At 35.8% G+C, this 23,994-nt stretch overlaps 1 protein-coding gene across 4 annotated transcripts in view; it reads right to left on the bottom strand.

The window, feature by feature from the left end:
- Window positions 1-3,951: 3,951 nt before the first annotated feature.
- The window catches only part of LOC308501040 (putative selection and upkeep of intraepithelial T-cells protein 1 homolog), a 36,247-nt gene continuing 16,204 nt past the window's right edge, over window positions 3,952-23,994 (bottom strand). For 3 of the 4 annotated variants that reach the window (XM_081056639.1, XM_081056638.1, XM_081056640.1), the window contains 7 exons: window positions 18,762-19,109; window positions 16,963-17,244; window positions 14,027-14,137; window positions 10,356-10,448; window positions 9,458-9,565; window positions 4,641-4,763; window positions 3,952-4,240 (listed from right to left, as the gene is read on the bottom strand). In XM_081056639.1, coding sequence (XP_080912765.1) covers window positions 4,182-4,240; window positions 4,641-4,763; window positions 9,458-9,565; window positions 10,356-10,448; window positions 14,027-14,137; window positions 16,963-17,244; window positions 18,762-19,109 — 1,124 coding nt within the window. In that variant the 3' untranslated portion in view covers window positions 3,952-4,181. Of the gene's footprint in view, window positions 4,241-4,640; window positions 4,764-8,695; window positions 8,881-9,457; window positions 9,566-10,355; window positions 10,449-14,026; window positions 14,138-16,962; window positions 17,245-18,761; window positions 19,110-23,994 lie in introns of those variants that run through there. The other variant, XM_081056641.1, reaches the window with a different exon arrangement.

The raw sequence follows: 23,994 nt of genomic DNA, 5'->3' as shown, positions 1-23,994 counted from the left end.
TTTTAAGAATCTTTTCACATATTGTTTTATTTTACTTTATTTTATAAATAAAATTTCTTTAGTATCAGAACCTGAGAAATGTGCTACACAAATATTAAATCAGGTCATCACATTAGGAACCTATGAGGCAGGTACTATTGTTTGATCTGTCAATTCCTGACGCCAAGAGGCATATTGAAATCTTACTCAGTATTTATAGAATTGTATATTTTCACTTACATTTAAAAAAATGTTTTCTTTATAGATTTAAGCATGTGTTATCAGTGTATATGTACTAATATTTAGAAAATTTTAGTGTATGGTTTTTATCTTTATTTTGTGGGTGACTTTTTTATCCTTACTTATTTACTTTTATCTTTTCCTCTTAATATTAATATATCTTTCCACATTATTTTTTGGTACAGGTTGCATATTTTTGGTCTTTGCATTCTTGTATTTTCAACTTCTCTGTCATTGTGCTTTAGCTAAGTCTCTTGTAAACATTTTGGATTTGCGAGTAGGTTTCTTTAATTGACATCTTTAATTACTGATAGATATGATATTTAATTACTGATATAGATTGATTTCTGCTTTCAGAGAGTTCTTCAATTTGACCATGTAGAGTATTAGTTTTGTCTCAGTTTTTCCCTTAATTTGTTATTCTCTGATTACATTTCCATCTTTCTCTCTTTTTTTTTTTTGAGTTAACATAGTTTATACAAGAGCTTTTAATAAAATGCAGGTTTGAAGATACAAATATATTTTATTTGCCTTTCACCTGGCAATTACTTGAACCTATATAAATTTGTTGGTTACTTTTTTTTCTGAGCTCTTAGTATATTGTTCCACTGTAGTCTCTTTATTCAGAGATCCAGATGAGATGTTTGATGCTTGTTTAATCCCTTAAGTTTCTAGGTAACCTGTAAAGGAAATAAAATTTTCTCAAGGCATTGTAAATTCACATCTTACTGAAGACAAGTAGTTGAAATGAAAACATGTTTGAGAACATATTGATTGATCTTCGCTGAGATGCCAAAGACATCCTTGGGAAAGCCGTGAGAAACAACTTTTATTTAGAAGTCATTAACTTGAATTCTCTGGCTTAAATCAATGAGAGGGCATTCTGTGCACGGAGGAGCCCTTCAAGGAATAAAGGCATTCTAGAAAGGAGTCTGATTTAATTTGCATATTATCTCCTTACAGCTAAAATAAATGAAAATCCTAGTGAAACTGTAATCAAAAATATTTTCTATAACTCAGATAACAGCAAGTCAATATATGTTGTGTTTACTTGGAAAAGACTATTGCACAATAAAACTGAAGTGTATGTCACAAGATACATCAGAAGTTGCAGTGCGTTTGTGGATTTACTTTTTAAATTTTCCTAAATATTCTTATGTATCCTTTTAACCTTCTGGAACTTGGAAAAATATGAAACATAAGAAGCATGGAATTGGAATAATCAACTATTCAACATATGAAAAAAAGCTGAACTTGTTCAATGAAAAGACATAGAAAGTAGCTACTAAAAAAGCCATAGGTTTCATCATAAAACCCCAAAAGAAACTTGGCAGAACTAAAAAAAAACATTAAGAAAAATTTTAAGGAATATATTTGGAGAAATTATTTTTTCTTTGCAAAATTGATTCCATTATGAGAAGTGGTTGTTTTTTTTGTTTGTTTGTTAGTTTTTTAACTTTAAAAATCTAGCAGCTAATTTAGAGCATATCAATTTGTGGTCAAGCTTGGCCATTTCCAATTTGACTATGCTATCATGAGGTTGCTATAAAACTATGATATTCGCGATGTGAGACAAATTAGTACAGCATTAATGGTGATAAAAAAATAAAGAATGTATTGGGTCTTTTCAGTTCACTGCATTATATAATCTCTACTTCAAATCAATTAATATATTGTCTTGACCTTTTTGTCATAGAATTCTGGGGAAAAACAAAAAAGATATTTGATAAAATTTTCGACTGGCTAATGCAACTTTTTCATTGGTGTCAATGGGATACAGAGGAGCAGCTCAAAAAACAGCCTTGCAGGTCCACATATCTGAAAACAGGACTTGTTTCTTAGCAACTCTGATCCCATTCATTGTGAGAGACAGTAAAACTTCTGCTTGATTCTGACCCGGCTTTTAAACCCCCTGGGTCAATAGGTAAACATGACTCAAGTGGAAGAAATTGGCTACAGACTCCTTACTACTTACCCCTATCATTAATTCATATCTGTGGATGCAGGAATCATTAGGTTGTTGTTCTTGGTGAAACTAGGGGTGAGAAGTATAAATCCGTACTGTAGGAAGCACACACTTGTCCCTTGCATTGGTTTAATCTCAACTGATAGACTGTTTCTCAACATTGCAGAGGTAATGAGGAGTCTGACTCCAGGCCAAAATCCTATGTGTGATCCCTTACGTCTGATTATAGGAAATTGCAAAGGCTTTGCCTAGTAGGCCCCAAGTGGGAAAGCTGTCCTCTCCACATCAGGCTTGGTGCACAGCCAATGCTTTGAAATTTCTGGAAGGAGCTGCAATCAGGACTCATTCTCCTACTCCCAGGCAGCCATGTTCATATGCATATACGTATTCCTAGCCCAGGCACTTCCTTTTGGAGACTTCTTTATATGTGTGTGTGTGGGGGGGAAGTAGGGCCTCAGCTTAGATGCTTTTTAGTCACCTTTGCTGAGATCTTCTCTTTTTTGAGGGGTTGAGGGGGGTAGAGGGGGAGTATCATGACTGCAACATTCTTCTCCACCCTGACTCAGTACTTTTCCATTCCTAGCCCTTCTCTGTGTCTTTCCTCCCCATACACCCCCAGTCCATAAAACTGCAGGAGAATGTTGTTTAGTGCTCCTTTGTAGTGAGACACAATTTCCCCCACGCACTGTATGTCATCTGACCTTGCCCAGTGCTGTTTCATGGGAAAAACGGAACTGTGAGGAGCCAGCACTACTTCCCTTTTTGGCCTCTTGCATTACCGTGCCAAGGGGATAAAGCCTTGACGGTTACTTTCTGTTTGGCTTGTCCTAATTAGCCACCTTAACACCAGGCGTCTCTCCACAGGTAGTATAGAAAAGCCAAGAGTCACTGGATACAAAGACAAAAAAAACCTAAAATACACATTCTTTGTGGTTCTAGGCTATGGACCTTTTTTGATTGAGTAAAAATAATTTCTCCTGTCAAAACTTATGACAGAAAACTTAACTTAGACAGAAATCAGGAAGGCCTATAGGAGTTCTCTGGTGGTACAGTTGGTTAGCATGCGGTACTTACACAGCAGTGCATAAGTGGGTGACCCGTGGTTGTGGGTTAGAGCCTCACGAGGTGGCTTGCATGTGGCTCAACATGCTTGCCAAGTAACAGATTGTAATCCTTTTTTTTTTTAATGATCAACATTCAATGTTCATAATAACTCACCATGGATTTGCATTACATATGAGGGGGGATGATGGAATCTGCTGGTAATCAAGGGTACGTATTTACATAACCTTGCATATATACATATATTTTTTTAATTTATTGGGGTGACAATTGTTAGTAAAATTACATAGATTTCAGGTGTACAATTCTGTATTACATCATCTATAAATCCCATTGTGTGTTCACCACTCAGAGTCAGTTCTCCTTCCATCACCATATATTTGATCCCCCTTACCCTCATCTACCACCCCCCACCCTCCTTACCCTCTGGTAACCACTAAACTATTGTCTGTGTCTATGAGTTTTTGTTTCTCATTTGTTTGTCTTGTTATTTTGTTGTTTTTTGGTTTATATACCCAAAAAATCTGAAAACATTTATACATAAAGACACGTGTGCTCCAATGTTCATTGCAGCTTTGTTTACGGTGGCCAAGACATGGAAACAACCAAAATGTCCTTCGATAGATGAATGGATAAAGAAGTTGTGGTATATATACACAATGGAATACTATTCGGCGTTAAGGAAAGATGATATAGGAGCATTTGTGACAACATGGATGGATCTTTATTGTATGATGCTAAGAGAAATAAGTCAGACAGAAAAAGCAGAGAAGCATATATTTTTAACTGAAACTTTTCAGGATTGTAGATTACTGGTGGAACACAAGTATCAAGTATTAATTTTTTTTCCTTCCTGGGTGACTACATTTCCTTCCATATTCCTTAGGAGACTTTCATCTTTGGGCATTAGGCCATGTTTCAAAGGTATATACCCTCATGTAAACATAGGCTCAGAAATGTTCCTGGTTGAGTCTCTGTGGACACTTAAAATTTCTGGAAAAAAACAAAACAAAAAACAAACCTATAATATCAAATTTCCAATTCTGCCTTTGAGATCAAAGTAGAAGAAAACACTTGAGCCTGGCAAAGAGCTCAAGATACAGAAAGTTTTAGTGAATGAAACAACTGGGCCTTCCAAGTTTACTTGAGAGAGTTGTCACAGTTACAAAATTAAAACTGAGACTGTCATTGGAATTTGAGGCATGAACACTGGCAGAAACCCCAGAAGCCTCAAGAACTCTGCAATCAGGAAACCTTTATAACAGGGTACATGTCTTTCTTTTATTCTCCATCTATTAAGGCACAAAGACTGGAAAGGCCCCCTCTTCAGACATCTGAAGATCAGTCAGAGGAACTATCCCTTCTGAGTTATCACCCTTCCCATTCCATTTACCTCTGAATTTGAAGTAAACAAAGGAAATGACCATGGTGATGAAGACCATCAGAACACCAAGGACCATAGTCATGTCTTCCAACCAAATGGTGTCCAATTGGAAATGTGGATCTGAAGGAGGGACTGGAGAGAAAGATGCAAGAATTAGGAGGGTCACAGCAGGGAAGTGCAGATTTATAATAGATTACTTTTCAAGTTCCTATTTATTCCTACTTTCAGGCTTATATGACGGTGGGGGAGAAGTAGGCTGGGTTATTGGACGATCCTGGAGATGAGTTTGGACCGAGTCTGGAAGAGGGCTGCAAAGAGACAGATATATGTTCTTCCACTCCAGCAACATGACACCTGCTTTCTGGTTGGCCAGAGTTTGAAGAATAGGTACACACATTTTGCCTTTATTTTCTTTGTCTGGTGCTATAGGCCCTCAAGAATTCTAAGCGTTTTAAGGAGCATGGTGAAACTGAATAGCCTAGGATGAACAGAATCTCTGAAATGGGAGAGATCTTTCAATTCTCAAAAGTCAATCTTCTTATCTGGAGCAGAAGTCTCCTTTAAATTATCTTTTTTGGGTGATTCTAACCTGGAAAACATCCCCATCTCATAATATTGGTTAATATGTCTTGTGCTGGGACGACCATTGCCAACAATTAGGTTATCTGTTTCATTACTGGACAGCTATGCCTATTAGAAGTTACTTTGCTACATTAAGTGCATTTTGCCTCACTGACAGGGATTGTTCACTGATTCGTACTGACGGGGTTCGGAACAGGCTTACCCAAGATGTGCTACTTTGGCATGTGGATTACCTTGAGCTGTAGGCAATCAAGACCCTGTGAGTTCGGGGGGAAATTTTACCTCTCCCTTAAAGAATTTAAATTGAGGCCTTGCCCATTATCAGAGTTATTACCAGAAATAACCTTTTATAACCTATCTATAGGATAGGGCAAACTTCTAATTACTGAACATCTGTTCTTCTTATTATCCTGTGAATTGCCCTTCTCCCTTCTGAAGCCCCGGGCATCTTAGTTCATTCCTTAGCTCAGAATGTCATATCCACCTCATTTAAATTTATTGCCTCTGAGCTTCTCGTGTATGTGGGGTCTCTGACTCTCCTATGTACGTGAGATTCCTGTATGTATGTATGCAACTAAATTTGCTTATTTTTCTCTTGTTAATTTGTCTCATGTCAATTTCATTATTAGAGCAGCTAAAAGAACATAGAAGGGTAGATGAAAATTTCTTCTTTCCCCTATCTGTAGAGAAAGGCAACCAAAATGGTAAAGATGGAGAAGTGGGGGTCAGGGAGTCTTAAATTCATGTAATTGAAATGACAGTTGAAATAATTGATGCTATTGTTATCAGACAAGAGAAGACTCAGAAAGCATTATGATTGCTGGCTTCAAATTTCATGTCATGGAGATAAAGGAGCTGAAATATTCTATATGGTCTTATACAAGTAGAGGGTAAAGTAGTTACCTAATTAATATCTACTTTCCCCTTATAATTTGAGATAAATTCTCTGCCCTAGCTGAGGTCAGAGATTCCTTTTATAAAGGTAATAGCATAAACTTAAAAACAGAAAAATTGCTCTGTGTAGGCGTGCAAAAAAATCATCAGAGAGTAGAATGTCAGCAAGTCTCTCTCGGTCACATCTATTTTTCTGACATCAACATTTAGGAGAATTTGAAGTCTCTTCTCATAAGGAATAGAAAACAATTTAAAACAAAATTGAAGGAAAATATTGGAAATAAAATAGTCTAAAAATTCTAAGAGTATTTTACTCAGAGGAGTGTGTGTGTGTGTGTAAATCTAAGCTGAGCTTTTGATTTTCTTTCCTTCCTACATGGCTAGAACTGTTCCATGCTTAAAAGGCTAGTTAAGATCATGGTGGGGTGCAAGTGAAGAAAGACATGACATGAGCTAGGGGGGTAAGGAAAAAAGGAGGATGGCAAACACATATAGTCCTGTTCTCCTATCCAATGAGGTCACCAGAAAGGGATTTGGGATAAAATCCCTAACTAATATTAATAATAATGATAATAATAGAAAAAAATAGTAATATTGCTCACACTATGTGTGAAGCCAAGCTAAATGATTTTGATATAAAGATAAATTTAATCTGAAGTAACCTTATAAAGTACGTATATATTATCATCAATATTTCACAGATGAGGAAAGTGCAGTTCAGGGACTTAACTTTCCCAAGTTCACAGTTAATGATAAGTATAACCAAGGAAGTCTAGCTTTAGTCTGCCATTGATTCTTGGAAACAAATGGTGTACATCTCTTGAAGGTTTCTCTGTCCATAAACTTCACAGAGAACAGGCAGAGCAGAATGTATCTGTTGGAGATGCAAATGCTGGCTTTCTCTTTTTAGAAGAAACAATTACCTGCATTTAGGAAGGCAATATGATTTACTGTAAAATATTCAGACTAAGAAACACATGGTTCAAATCCCAGGGATAATATGACTTGCTAGATCAACTGATATAAATTAATCAAAGCTTATCTTTGTATCTGCAGCTCCAAAATGGAGAAGATAATAGGCATTGCATAAGGATGTTAGAGAATTAAAATATACAATGCTTGTGAAATTTTTTGGCAACTTACATTTGTTAAATGAATTAACAAGTGATTTCTGCATTGATAAACATGAAGAAGAAAAATTAGGAGGGGTGTTCACAGTGTGAGGGTTATAAATGATGAACGTCTAAGTATTACCTTGTCTTGTACACCTGAAACTAATAAATTAAAAAAAATTAGTACAGAAAGGGCAGGGTAAACAGAAAATTGCCTGTATAGGGAGAGAGGCTGCTAAATGAAACATTTAAGAGAGAAGGCAATATCCTCAGAGGAAAGTATATATTAAGTACAGAGAAGAAGGGTCAGTAGCAATTAGAGAAGAGGTTAGTGGGTGGGCAGGTATTATCTGCCTAAATACCAGGAGAAGTCTGCAATGTGGGTGGAGGTCTCTGATTGATGGCTCAGTTGTGGGTCCTCAGGTTAGAGCAAGCAAATATAAAGTTGTAATCCCAAGCCTCATTCTTAAGGATTTCAAGTCAGCTTTGACAGTAACAGTGACCTGCTGCCCATTTTGGGGCTTTTGGTTATCTCCTGGAAGCCCATAAATCACTAAATGTCCAGGCTATATTTCCCTACAGTGATCTACTACTTTTCACAAGATAGCTATGACGAAATATTGCTTTTTATTTCCTTTTAATTCACTTTCATCGAGGAACAGTACACTACGGTTGTTGAAACAGAGGGCTAAAGACTCTACATGCCTGAGTTGGGATCCTGGCTCCACTATCACTTAGCTATGTGGATAAGCTATTTAACTTTTTTGTGTACAGATGTTATCACTGACAAAATCTAATTCTCTGAAGAATAAGTATAGTTGACTCTTGAACAATATGGGAGGTTAGGGATACAGACCCTGGCACAGTTGAAAATCTGAATATAACTTTTGACTTCCCCCAAATTTAACTAGTAGTCTACTCTTCACCAGAAGCCTTACTGATTACATAAACAATTAACACATAACACGTATGTCATACGTATTATGCACTGTATTCTTACAATAAGTAAGTTAGAGAAAAGAAAATGTTATTAAGAAAATCATAGGAAGAGAAAATACATAAAATCATAGGAAGAGAAAATACATATATTTTATACATTCATGACATACCAAACTTTTTCTTAATTTTTAAAAATATTCCTAGGCTACGGGGTTCATCCGTGAATTTTTAAAATTGTTGCAAATCTCCAAAAAATTCTACAATATATTTACTGACAAAAACCTCTACATATAAGTGGACCCATGCAGTTCAAACCCATGTCGTGCAAGGGTCAGCCATATATTAATTTATATAAAATTCATAGCACACATAACATTTAATATATACTAGCTATTGTTATAGCATCTTGCTCCTTTTCTCTGACACTGACGATATGGCATTTAACTCTCTAACATGCTTAATATGCCAGACTCAGGTATGGACTTTCTTAGAATAAAATATAAAAAACACTTTCAGTCTGGTTTGGTTTAAGGCCATTTGTGTCTTCATTTCACAGGAGAAAATTAGTAAATAAAATCCTCTCAATAGTCCAGCCCTACTTTATGACTTCTGCATTGTGATTTTTGGCTACAGCTACAGCTCCAGTTTATAAGAAAGAATTACCTTACCTTGCTGATTATTGCCTTATATGCATAATTTCCATGGGGACCTCAAAGATAGAGCTGAGGGCACATTTCAAATTGTGTTAAATTCAGCTATCCCAAAACTTACACAATTACCTTCTCAATTTCACCCTCTAAGAGAGCCAAAGAAAAGAAGAATCAGTTTCAGGTGTCCATGCATACCATGAAATTAAGCAAAATATGTGTGGACAGATGACTTATTTTGAGAAGAAGATCTATTGCTTGGTATCAGTTTTTAAAAGAAATCTGTGACCCCCAAAAGTTTGAGATATGTGGAATTACTACCTCCTCCAGGCCAAAAGTAAGAATGGAAAAAGCAAAAATTGGCATATTTCGTTAGGTGAAATGATGACTGGATTTTTGGCAAAAGTAGAGTTATTAAAACTGAAGAAAATATTTTCTTTCCTTAGGGGGCAGAAGCATCAGCAGTTTGTATCACTAAACCCATAACATTCAGGAGGCTGGGATCAAAACCCTGTGATATGAAATTCAAGTGTTTACTGTTCCTGTAATTCAAACAAATATCACTGTTCTTTAGTTAAATGTTTTACCAGAGACTGGGCATTTGGAAAAGGAAATATTTTCAGGAAGCTCCCACATTTTTGATCCCACATACCTCTATTTTTGTGATGCAAATAGATAATGAGGGCAGTGATCACAACTATGGAAGCCAGTATTATCCCCAAGCCCACTCCAATAGGAGAGTTCCATTTGCAGAAGCAACCTGAAGAAAAAGAGATATCATAATCATTGGTTATTGTTGTGGAGGTATTTAGGATTGGAAAAAAAAAATACACCAAGAAAGCAAGAGCTATATTTTAATGCCATCCTTTTGTATTAATTTAGATTAGGACTAAGCGGGGAGGTGGTGGGAAAGGACCAAGGCTTAGGTCTAAAGCTGTTGGTGACTAGGACAAAAGCCAAGCTCTGTTCCTAGGATGGGACAGGTTTTGGGCTGAGGCTAAACAGACTTAGAGAAAAGCAACTCATCTTTCTTTTTCTCCATCTAGCCCTTCAATCTCTGTGCCCCATTAAAGAGCATGAGACAAGAGTTATGCACTGGTCATTATCATTTCATCCAGGTTTGAAAGAGGCCAGGAGTAGGGTAGCTCTGGAGACCTCTGATTGCCTTAGAGATCATAAGAGCTTTGGAAACAAGAATCTCATGAATGAAAGGGTTGTCGGACAACATATTGTTTAAAATCTTATTTAGCACATACCATTATAATGTCATGGGGCTATCTAGTCTTCTCATGAAAATTTCCTATGATGTGGGGGCTTAATACCACAGGTGGTGCCCACTCCTCTGTGGAGAGTTAGTTACAGGCACAGTTTAACTTAGTGGTTGAATGATGGCATACAATGATTGATGAGCCTTATGGTGGTGTATGATGTCTCTTGTTTTTGTCCCTCCTGCCACAACAAAATTGGCACCCATCCACAAAAAGAAGTGTTTCTGAGGGAGTTGTGGTATACACAGCCATACACCAAGGGACCCAGGACGAGTTGCCCACCTGTGCTTCGGTTAGAAGGCAGACAGTCTTTGGTACAGGCTCTGCTACATACGGAACACTGTGAACTGGCTCCGGCCCCTCTTCCCTGTGGTTCTGAAACACATGGAAAACATTGACTTAGGTAGTTAGCTACATAAGAGAGAGCCTTGTGGAAGTCCAGGTTTATAGACAAGAAGTTCCAGCACTCCCCTGGAGCAATAATACCCTAGAGGGTATTCTACTCAGTGAAATAAGTCAGACTGAGAAAGACAAATACCACATGATCTCACTTACAGGTGGAATCTAACGAACAGAATAAACGAACAAACAAAACAGAAACTGACTCAGATACAGAGAACAAACTGATGGTTGCCAAACTCATGGTTTGGGCAGCTGGGTGAAAAGGTGAAGGGATTAAGAAATATAAATTGGTAGTTACAAAATAGTCACGGGGATAAAAAAACGTTATGAGAGTGAATGCACTAGAGTGGATAAGGAGACCAGCTTGCCCTCTCCCCAAGGAAGCACAACTTAGGGCTAAGTGTGTTATCTGTGATTTCTCCCCTGGGAGATGGGAGAGCCACTGAGTAAATGCCTGGCTTCCCCAGCTGTTCCTGAGGCTGCTAAAAAGACTCATTCAGCTCTCACAGTATCCACTGTATTAAATTGGAAGCTCCATGAGTGAGGGGAAGGAGCAGATCAGGAGTATCTACCACGGTGTTAGAGTTGCCAGGAATATTCAGTATAATAATATGCCGTACAGATTTGTGGCCTAGGACCTATAGGGGAACAGAATGTGTCACTGCAAAAATATGTCTATTTGGCATAATAATTATTTTAGGCTGGTTTAATTTTAAGAAATAAGATTTAAGCAGGGAATTAACAGGATATGGTTCCGCTTATTGTATTCTTACTCCATCGAGAAGCCTGTCTATGAGCCAGGGGAAAACCTGACCCCCAAATCTCCCCAGTGGCCTGCTGGCATGCCCGGCACACCATGGGTGAAATTCACACACCCTTTGTGACTGGCTCCCTGTGCCTGCTCTGGAGCACAGCAGAGAGGGTGAGCGCTAGCAGACAGGAAGCATCTACAGAAAGCAGGCCAGGGTGTGCGAGCAAGGGAGAAACGACAGACTTGAACTGTAGAGCCCCGTCAGGGAAACAAGAAAGACTGAGAGCAGCCAACATGGTGTGTTGTAAAAATTATGAAAAGACACAAAAGCTAAAGAATTCTGCCACAAGAGCGTGCAAGTGTGAAACAGGTGTATTCAAACAAGGTCTGAGAAAAACCTCAGAATCTACAGCAGTTGCAAATCATATATCTGATAAGGGGTTAACATCCAAAATATACAAAGAATTCATACAATTCAACAGCAAAAAAAATAAACAATTTAATTTTTAAAATGGGCAGGGGATCTGAATACACATTTCTCCAAAGAAGAAATACAGATGGCCAAAAGGTACATGAAAAGATGCTCAACATCACTAATCACCAGGGGAATGCAAATCAAAACCATACTGAGATATTGCCTCATGCCTGTTAGAATGGCTGTTGTCAAAAAGACAACAAATAGGTGTTGGCGAGGATATGGAGAAAAGGGAACCCTTGTGCAGGGTTGGTGGGAGTGTAAATTGATACAGCCACCATGGAAAACAGTATGGAGGTCCCTCAAATATTAAACACAGTCACATGCCACACAATGACATTTTAGTTAACAACAGACTGCATATACGATGGTGGTCCCATAAGATTATAATGGAGCCAACATTTTTCTATCTCCTACTGATATCTTAGCCACCATAATGCGGCAGCGCAATGCATTACACGAGTATCTACCACTGTGTTACGGTTGCCAGGAGTATTCAGTATAATAATATGCTGTACAGATTTGTGGCCTAGGACCTATAGGGGAACAGAATGTGTCACTGCAAAAATATATCTATTTGGCATAATAATTATTTTAGGCTGGTTAATTTTAAGAAACAGCAGACATGGGAAAAGATCTGAAGATCAAGTATAAGTTACCCTTTGTAAAAAACATTTGCATTTGTAAGGGAAATCTCTATTTGTAAGGTGTCTCCCTAGTTGTACCAGAAAGAAAGGGATGACCTTATCTCTAGAAACTGTTATCAATACAGAAGACAATAAAAACCTTACCCATGTTTACTGTGTTTTTCCAGGTAAACTCCCATAATTAACTCTCCTTACCCCCAACACCTTTTGTAGTCTTCAGCTGAAGATGGTATTTAAGGTGCTGGCTTCAACTATTTGGGAGAGTCACTGAGTTTGCCTGGGTCTCTTCCTTGTATAGAGGAATGTATGTATTAACCCTTCTGCCACAACAGTTGGATAGATCCCAATGAATATTTCCATTTGCTGACTGTGGATGGAAACTTCCAGAAAGAAAGTTTAGGAAAGCAGATGTACATTTTTCTATATTTTTGTGTTTTTCAAGAATGAATAACAATAAGAAATTTTTATACATAAAAACAATATCATTTATATACAAAACAGTTCAAATTATTATTATTAAATGCATAAAATAGTCAAAATATCAACTTCTTGGGCTTTATTTGTGGATTTCTGACACATTTTGAAAAAAAAAAAACTTGAAATCAATTAACACAGTGAAAGAGTTAAACTTTGGTTTGCTTTGCTCCTGTTAATCTGTTTTTTATTACAGGGATGTCTCAGCCAAGAACCCAGAAGGGTGGAGGAAAAGTGATTTTTTTTCTCCCCTACAGAGCAATAGGCTCTGTGTATAGGCTCATCTAGCCTCGGTGTATAGTGTACCTCCTAATGTAAGTGCGCTCTATGATATTCACACAATGACAAAATTGCCTAATGACTCATTTCTCAGAATGCATGCCTGTCATTAAATGGAGCATGACTGTGTTTATTCAAAGAAAATGAAAATGCTAACTCAAAAAAATATATACATACCCATGTGCACTGCAGTGTTATTTACAATAGCCAAGATATAGAAAAAAACCTGAACGGCCATCAGTGAATGAATAGATAAAGGAAATGTGACACACACACACACACACACACTAGAATGCTGTGTACTATATATATATATATATATATATATATATATATATATATATATATATATGTATGTATATATATATATACATATATATATATATATATATATATACAATGATATCAATATATATATGGAATGTTATTCCATGTAATATTCCAATGGAATATTATTTACCATAAAAAGGAACAAAATCTTGCCATTTGTAACAATATGGATGGACCTTGAGGGCATTATGCTAAGTGAAATAAGTCAGAAAGAGAAAGACAAATATGATCTCACTTATATGTAGAATCTAAATACTACTACTACTAATAATACTAATAAAACCAAGTTTATAGCTAGAGAACAGACTGGTGATTGCCAGAGGCAGGGGAGGGGGATGGGCAAAATGGTTGAAGGGAGTCAAAAGATACTAATTTACAGCTAGAAAATAAGTAAGTCATGGGGATATATACAACATGACAATTATAGTTAATAATACTGTGTTGCATATTTGAAAGTTGGGAAGAGAGCTGATCTTTAAAGTATGCATCACAAGAAAAAGAAATTATATAACTATGTTTGGTAATGGATGTTAACTAGACTTATTGTAGCTCCCCCAACCCCACTTTGCATCTTCCATCTGTCAGACCTACTCACCTTGCAATCTGCGATGTAGCTGGATACTGGGCACCATTATAATCATCAACAGCGTAACCAGAATTAGGCTCAGATTCAGTATCCAAATAGTGTTCCATGGAAAAAGTTTATCTGAAATAGAGAGCTGCAGATTTCACCACTTAGGAAACTTGGAGTGTTTGGACCCACAAAACCAGTAATGATGATTCATCCAAAGTATGTTTCCATTCAAGACCCCATGACCTTGAGATATTAGACTAAAGCTAGTTGGGGAGAGAGTTATGTTTGGGTGGGTGAAAAGTGAGAAAGAGCCTGAGTCAGGTGTCATTTCCTTTGAGACAGGAGCAAAGGTGAGTGAAGGAAGCTTACTCCCTCACCCCATTTCTTCCCATTTGTTCTAGCTCACGTTCTCCCTGACTAATGGGGAAGAGGTAGAGATAGTTTCTTCCCACCAAGCCTCAGATGAAACTCAGTCCTTCAGGCCTTTTGTCTAAATAATCAGTATATGTGTAGCCCTGAATTTCCCAATATATTCACTGGGTCTGGCATTGTGCTTCAGAATACATTTAGAGACACACGTTTATGCAAACTTTCCTCCATTTTTATTCATGTGAACAAGTATATTTTTGGCCTGCTGTTTTGCACATACTAAGCATGGACACCCATCATTTTGTTTGGGAATCTGATATCTTTCTTCCCAGAGAAAACTCTGTACTCCACCTAGAACATGCCATTACATACAAGGAAATGAATCCAAGAGAGCCAATCTCAAATTCTGCTACTCACAATGTTGGGTATGTTGGTGTGGCAGGAATCTGGATTGAGCTGGAGATTTTCTCCATGTAATTCACGGGATTGAAAACCCCATGACTTTGGAGCTAATCCTATATCCAGATGAATTCCCCGACCCTGAGACCCAGTGAGCTGAAAAAGAGCTTTGTCAGCTCACAAGTCAGACAGAGACAGAGTCTCAAGTAAGATTAAATTTTGATTATAATCTGTTCTTTATCATAAGTTTTGAATCTTATCCATGTTGTCTGACATTCAGTGACTAGAAAATAAGATCTCCCTCAAATGTTTTTATTTCCCAGAACTTTAACCTGATTCCCAAAGGTTGTGGTAACGACAATTCTCTTAAAACATGTTTTTAAGAAGTGCACATCTACTTTAGGAAAGTGTTAACTCAGAAAATATGCCTCTGGTTATTTAGTGAAGTTGTAAATAAGTTAACAAGGATTTTACCCATTTTCTTTCTTTGTTTTCTACATATATATTCTGTTATGAACTTTGGGGGTAGAAGATAGTTTTGTCTTTCTCTCCCTGCAACTGCTTGTCTGATAGAAGTGCTTTGCTAATTCTGACACAACCATCATCTGAAGCTTTTTTTCTGGAAGGTTAATTGAGCAAATAAACACAAAAATAATCTCAAAGTAGTAAATTGTTAAACCTATAAGGGACTTACTCCTACGATAATACTCTTGAAGTAGAATATCCCTTTCAGCATCTGGCTACAACACTAATTTCACAGACATACACAAATACAAATATATTTACTTAGCAGTTTACAAGACACTTATTTTGTTTTATTTCGATCATTCAAGTATCAGATATTTATTGCTTACTATGCACCATGCAATACTTGAAGCAGTTGGGGTATATCAAGTATATAAAACCAACAAAGATTTCTACAAGTTTTAGAGAGATTTCTACCTTCAAGTTTTAGAGAGGGAGATAGGTAAGGGACAATAAACATAATAAATATGTTACATAGAAGGCTAAACGGTGATAATACTATGTTTAAAAAGTTAAAGCAAAAAAAAAAAAAGTTAAAGCAAGGTAAGGAGATAGGGAATCCCAATTAGTGGGGGGCAGGCTGTATTTTTCCAAATTGTTTTGTCACTAAGTAGTCCTTATTTAAAAAGTGAGAGTTGAGCATAGACTTGAAGGAGATAAGGGAATTTAGTGGAATTACAGTGTTCAGAGAGAAGGCAGGAACTAGAGCAAAGACCCCAAAGGTGGGAGCAAGTCTGGCATGGTTGGGAAACAGCGAGAAGGTCTGTGTGACTAAACAAGGGTGCATAAAGGAGAATATTAGGGGATAAGGACAGATAGGCAATGGGAGCAAGGATAATGCAGGGCATTGTGGGGCATTTTATTTTGAATAAAATGGGTAACCTTTGCAGAGTCTTGAACAAAGGATGATGCTGGATGCCCCATGTTTTAAATGGGATCTCTTATCTGTATGTTGATAGTATACCATAGTGGACAAGATTAGAAATAGGAGAATGTTTCAGATACTATTGCCAATATTTAGACCATGGGTGCAAGTGTCTCAGAGTTGGATGACAGCAATAAGGTGAGAAGTGGTGAGATCTGGGCATATTTTAAAGGTAGAGCTAGTATTATCTTTTGATAGATGTGACATAGAATATGAGAGAAAGATGGGAGTCAAGGATGACTTCAAAAATTTCATTCTTTGAAACTGAGAACATGAAGTGTGATTGGGAAGGCAGTAAGTTGCAAAACTCAGGAGGTGACTGGGGGTTTAGTGTTTGATGTGTTTTATTTGGGATATTTATTAGACTTTCACATTGAAATGTAAGTTTAGAGATGAGACTAGAGTTTGGGAGAGAGGTCTGGGTAGCAGATACCATTTGAGGAGCCATTGCCCCATTGTTGGTACTTAAAGCCATGAGAGGGAATTAAGACAAAAGAGAAAAAAGGTACAAAGACTCTGCCCTGGGGAACTCCTATATGAAGAAGATAGAGTGAAAAAGATAAAGTAGCAGAAGAGAATAAGAAAGAAAATGAGTTAGATGATGAATAAAGCCAAGAGAATGTAATATCCTAGAAACCAAGTGAAGAAAGCATATTAATTTTTCTCCTTAGTTTATGTTTTATATTTTATAGTTTATATTTTATGGCCAACATTTGAAGAACAAAGACACATATCTCACCTGATAGGACAATGCTTGTCCTTTCCTCTTGACCAGTTACAGGGTTTCGAAGGTAGCAAGTGACATTCCCCTGGGAGCTTTGTTTAAGGAGAAGGGTCATCTTCATGTTGAACAATTTGCCTGTATCCTGTGAATGGGATTTTGATGCATGTGGAATGATCTCTCCTCTGCTGTCTCTCCATTCCATTTGAGGCTGTGGGAACCAACCTGCTGAATTACACTCCACTAAAAGACCTTTGGTATTAGGAGGATGCAAAAGAATCTGTATTTCTAAGCTTGTAGCTGGTTGGAAAGAAAGGGGGAAAACAGTATTTTTAGGTGAAGAAAAGGGGAAAAGAAACAGACAAAAAAAGCCTCCTCCTCAATCTAATCCCTGTGCTCTTATATCCACTGATAGGCAGGCACTGTGGAGATCTGATTGTCACTACTAACTAATCAAAGGGAAACAGGATAAGCCAGACTGAAGGGTTATGATATACAAATTCAAGTCCGGGGAGGAAATGCCTGTTTGTTTCATTTATTCATTCAGTCAGAAATATTGGTTATTTACTAAATCTAGGAGACGGGGTTAGATCCGTGGATATAATAATGAACAAAACAATTAAGATCTGAGTCCTCTTGAATTGGTAGCTTAATGTTTTTCTTCTTGTATCTTCATCATTAGTCGCGTTTAAGCTGCCATAACAACTTATAAGTAAACAACATAAATGCATTTGCAACTTTAGTTACAACTTTAATGTTTCATTTGCATATAATTAAGTATTTGCAGAAAATAGGTAATAAATTAATATTATAAAAAATAAAGCAGTACATATCAGTTAAAAATACAAACAAAGTAGTTTTTGAAACATTTCAGGACATTTTCTGAGATATAAGACTTGCCTAATGTGTGGGCAGAGAAAGAACAAGAGATTTAAAGTGTTACTCTAGAATAGCTCTGTTCTGTAAAAATTTCTACAATGATGGAAATATTTGATATCTGTGCTGTCCAGTACAGTAGTTATTTGCTATATGAGACTATTAAGCACCTGAGATTTGGCCAGTGAGACTGAAAATTGAATTTTTAACTTTACTTAATTTAAATATAAATTTCAATAGCCACATGTGGCTATGGCAGTCATACTGGATAGCCCAGCTCTAAGAATAGAACTGAGTGTTATAATACCCAATAAAAATGTTAAGTGTGAGAACCCACATTAGTGCCCTCACATTTGTGAAGCCTGCCTGTTTACTTCAAGGCCTCCATCTCCCCACACGTCTTTGTCATTCAGAATATTTCAAGGGTGAGGTGATTGGCTTAAATACTACATATCTGCATACCGCACATATATGTCAGATATATTGGAGGACACTGGAGATTGTAGATAAGGCTTTGGGAAATAGATTTAAGAAAATCAATCTGGAACTAAGTAGTCAGTGAATTGAGTGAGGGAAAAATGGGAATAAGAATTATCATTGCGGAGACTATTGTAATTTGGGTAGTTTATAGAGTCAGGTTTCATTAAAGTGTGGTCAGAAATAATTAAAAGGATAGTAATAAATCCTGAAATGATTCTGTTGATACTCTTCAGGTCTTACAGTTTATGTGAACATGGGAAAACAGTTCTTGCTGATAAAGGTAATGTGTACAGATATAATTTGCATTCTTAATACTACACTCTTCTCAGTTCAAAGATTAAATGCATGAATTTGAACTTGCTTAGCAAACCATGTAATATGAAAATGGTCAGAAACACTGAGAATTTTCCTAATATTCAGCCTCAGATGGGTTGAGAATCCCTTTGAAGATCCATCCTTACCTGTGACTTTCACTTCTGTGATGGCTTCATCATAGAAATCACCATCTTTGAAGAAGCAGTGGTACTGTCCATCATCATCAACACTGACATTAAAGATCCTGAGGGTCACTTTACCCTCTCCGATAGCTTCTTTCAGGAGCTCTGTCCGCTCCACGTACTTGGAGATAGTTTCTCCATGTAGGTCTTTACCATTTTTATACAGGTAAACAGGTTTTGTGTAGCGGTTCCGGAACCAGCGTACCTCCATGTGTTCTGCATTTTGTGGTGGGGACAGCTGGCAGCTGAGCTCAACTACTCCACCCAATCGAGCCAAGATTGGCCCCTGTGAGCCAGTCACTGTGAACTGTTCTAGGAAGGGAGATGGTAACCAAATAGTGAGAGAATGAGCCAGGTCCTGCCTTGTATTTTAATATAACATACACACACGCACACACACACGCACACACACGCACATGCAGCCTTCTACATGTTTCAGTGAGGTGTTGGAGGCCATTCTGCCACATTTATATATTGTATAAATACATATATATGTATGTACATATATATGTACATGTATATAATATATATATACACACACACATACAACATATATACATACATGTATATTACACACACATACACAGACGTACATATATTTCTGTTTCTAATAATGCCACATTCATTTTCTAACTTGACTCATTAAGGATAATCTGTGTTCCTATCTATCTAGGTATCAATGTGTTCTTAACATCCCCTACAAATACCACCTATAGGACAGCCTTACTATTTTAATATCTAGCCAGAGGCTCCTAATATTTCCCTTTTCTTTGACTCTTTTTAAATAAGCTCAAAATGAAATTTTCAAAAAACTAGAAAAACAGACCGGTTAAAAGGGGTATGCCACCAGGCTCCATTCTTAACAAAGGACTCTGCACTCACAAAGTGCTCAATCAAATAATGTAGGCTGACTGATTTGCACAGGCAATTAAAGCTTTCTCCAAAAATAATTTGTAATCATTATTCTTGTTCTTTCTATTAGCCTCAAGCCAACTACCAACTATTCTTGCTTAAACTGCAGAAATCCACACTGACATTAGCTCCTGACAGATTTCTCTTCTCATCCCTTTAGAACTCAAAAATTGCTCTCTGGATAGGGCTTTTATAAAAAGATGTTGTCTCTGTATCCCTCAAAGGATTATACCTCACCCTAACAGACTATATAAAATTTCATTGTGGGGAGCATTCTGCACCATTTAGACTATGTTCTCTCACACTTTGGGTGGGGGATTCTAACCTTGGATTAGAAGGGTAAAAGTATATACTAAGTTACGATTTATCTCTTCCAAATGAGTTTCTTAGCTTTTTGTCCCCTACAGCAGAAAGCTACATGCCATACAACTCATTGAAAGAGAAAATAAGACTTGGATGTATATTAAACCTTTATGAGATATGGAACTAATGAATGTTCATTAATTCATGAGTGCATTTTAAGTTGATTTCTTTGTATTTCACATATGCAGCAGTATAAATTCATATGGGAAGACTGAATACAGAATTATTTAAATAAAATAAAAGTGTCACATGCCAGAGAATTTGCATACCAGAAAAATGTTGTTTACATTTGGACACAACTCATTTAATAACACAGTAGGGAAGAAATTTAAGTTCAGATACTGCTAATATTATAATAGTAATAATTGCTAAAACATATTAGAAACTTACAATATGCGATGCAATATTCTAAACTTATAAATATGAAATAAATAAAAAATTATATATCATGTTCATGAATGGGAAGAATCAATCTCTTAAAAGTTTCAAATCTCCCATCCCCAATAATGTATAATTTTAGTATAGTTCCAATATCTCAACAGTTTTTTTTTCATAAAAATTGACAAGTTGACACAAATTAATGTGGATGAGTAAAGGCTAAAGGATTGACAACTGTGGAAGAAGAGAAGAACAATACATAAAGTACAGATGAAGTTATAATAAAATAAAGAAGGAGGAGACAAAGAGGAGAAAATATAATGGATGTTACAACACATCCAAAATTTGTACTATAAACTGAACCATTTTTTTCTGATTAAGATTATTGATATAAAGTATTATATTACAATTTTGATAACAATAAAATTTAGTAATTTGGAGATCAGTATAATGTAAGAATTGTTAAATGTTACTTTAAACAAGTAGCTGAATTTGATTTAATATTTTATTTACAGCTTTAAATTTATACCCATAAATGAAATTTATCTATTTTTTTTTTAAGATTCCTTTGTCAGATTGTGATATCAGGATTCTATGGTCATTGTTACATTATTTAAAATCCTATTTTTCTTTATCCTCTTGAGTTCCTCACAAAACATGGAAATTAACTCTAAAATTTTGAAAGGAGTAAGCTTGTTTTGGAATAGTTCTTTGATAAGATGTTTTTCTCCCTTTTTGTAACTCAAATGACCATTGATATAGAATGGTTTTCTATATTTTTAGCACAATTTTGCAAACATTCTTTTTTCGGTTTTACATAAAACTGTCCACTTCACTAACATTGCTAGCTAATAGAACAACAATTTTGTAGTGATCGTTCATAATTACTTTTTTTGAGATTATATCAATTTTAATCTTTATTGAGGATGAATTCTTTGTTTTCCTGAAAACAGCTTAATTTTGCACTTGAGTGGTAGTTCATCAAATTATTTCCATTAAAAAATCTGAAAACACAGTTTCCACTACTGTTGTTGAGAAAAATGCTACCTCTCTGGGATTGCAAACTGGTGCAGCCACTATGGAAAACAGTATGGAGGTTCCTCCAAAAATTAAAAATAGAACTACTTTATGACCCAGCAATAAACACCCCTCCTGGGTATTTATCCAAAGAAATCTAAAATGCTAATTTGAAAAGATACATGTACTCCTATGTTTACTGCAACACTATTCACAATAGCCAAGATATGGAAACAATCAAAATATCCATCAATAGACGACTGGATAAAGAAATTGTGGTACATATATACAATGGAGAGTATTATGCAAAACGAAATAAGTCAGACTGAGAAAGACAATTACCATATTATCGCACTTATATTTGGAATCTAAAGAACAGAATAAAAGAAAGATCATATGAATGATTATATGCCACAAAATGATGAAATCTTACCATTTGCAACAAAGTAAGTAGAAGAAAAAAATAAGTTCAGAGTGAAAACAACAGTCTAAAAATAATAATAGACGAGATCAATGAAACCAAGAGCTGTTTTTTTTTGAAAAGATAAACAAAATTGATAAACCTTTAGCCAGGCTGATCAATACAAATAAAAGAGAGAGGGTCCAAATAAATAAAATCAGAAATGAAATAGAAGTGACAACAGACACCACAGAAATATTATACAAAGGATTATAAGAAAAATACTATGAGCAATTACATGCCAACAAATTGGACAACCTGGAAGAAATGGATAAATACTTAGAATAATACAATCTGCCAAGATATTGGCAACTCAAGAAGAAACAGCAAATGTGAAGGAACTAATAATGGCTCACAAATTGAATCACTAATCAAAAATTGCCAACAAACAAAAGTATTGGACCAGATGGCTTCACAGGTGAATTTTACCAAATAGTCAAAGAATAATTTATACCTGTCTTTCTCAAACTATTCCAAAAAATTGAAGAGGAAGGAAGACCACCAAATTCATTTTATAAGGCTAGCATCATTACCCTGATGCCAAAAACAAAGAGACTATAACAAAGAAAATAGTAGGCCAATATCCGTGATAAACATAGATGCAAAAATCCTCAACAAAATATTAGTAGTCTGAATTCACATTTAAAAGATCATACAGTGATCAAGTGGAATTTATTCCTGAGATGTAAGTTTCGTTCAACATCTGCAAATCAATTAACATGACACATCACATAAACAAAATGAAGGATAAAAACAAAGAGACTAAAAAAAAAATTATATGACGATTCATTTGTTATCTGTTCTTTAGATTCCAAATATAAGTGAGATCATATAGTATTTGTCTTTCTCAGTATGACTTATTTCACTTAGCATAATACTCTCTACGTCCATCCATATTGTTGCAAATAGTAAGATTTCATTCTTTTTTTATGGCAGAGCAATACTCCGTTTTATATATATATATATATATATATATATATATATATATATATATATATATATATACCACAATTTCTTTATCCAATTGTCTATCAATGGGTATTTTGGTTGTTTCCATATCATGGTTATTATTAATAGTATTGCAGTAAACATAGGGGTGCATTTATCTTTTTGAATTAATATTTTGGATTTCTTTGGATAAACACCTAAGAGTGGTATTTATTGCTGGGTCATGAGGTAGTTCTATTTTTAATCTTTTTGAGGAAACTCCATACTGTTTTCCATAGTGGTTATATCAATTTGCAATTCCAGCAAAAGTGCACAAAGTGTTTCTTTTTCTCCACGTTCTTGCCAACACTTGTTATTTGTTGATTTATTGGCGATGGTCATTCTGACAGATGTGAAGTGATATTAAAACAACAAATGCCTACAAAATATAAAATAAAATACTATTATGCTTTTCCTTCAAAAAAATCATACAATCATATCAATAGATGCAGAAAAAGCATTTGACAAAATCCAGCATCCATTTATGATTTAAAAAAATAACTCTTAGTAAAGTGGGAATAATACCTCAGCATAATAAAGGCCATATACAACAAACCCACAGCTAACATCATACTTAATGATGAAAAGCTAAAAGCTTTTTCTTTAAGACCAGGAATAAGACAAGGATGTATATTTTCACCACTTTTATTCAAAATACTTGGGGGCCAAAATAATGTATATAAGTGGACACTTTGGTCAGCATTTCTCAAGCAGTAGTTCATCATAATCAGAAGTGTCTGGACACTGATGGTAACCACTTTGAGCACCTCTTGTAATTGCAGAAGTCAAACGTGACTTGTATTCATCTTTTGTTATCGGTAAATACTGACTATTACAATTTTAATATAGTTTTCCTTTATTAAAACGTATATACACTTTTTTGGCACCCTCTGTATGTTGGAAGTCCTAGCCACAGCAATCAGACAAGAAGAAGAAATAAAAGGCATCCAAATTGGAAAAAAAGAAGTAAAATTGTCATTATTTGCAGCTATAATACTATATAGAGAGAACGCTAAAGATTCCACCAAAAATCTATTAAAACTAATGAATTCAATAAAGTAGCAAGATACAAAATTAATA

The sequence above is a fragment of the Rhinolophus hipposideros genome (assembly GCF_964194185.1).
Source record: "Rhinolophus hipposideros genome assembly, chromosome: 8".
Classification (NCBI taxonomy): Eukaryota; Metazoa; Chordata; class Mammalia; order Chiroptera; family Rhinolophidae; genus Rhinolophus; species Rhinolophus hipposideros.
Note: the sequence above shows the minus strand (reverse complement) of the source record. Positions and strands in the feature narration are given on the sequence as shown.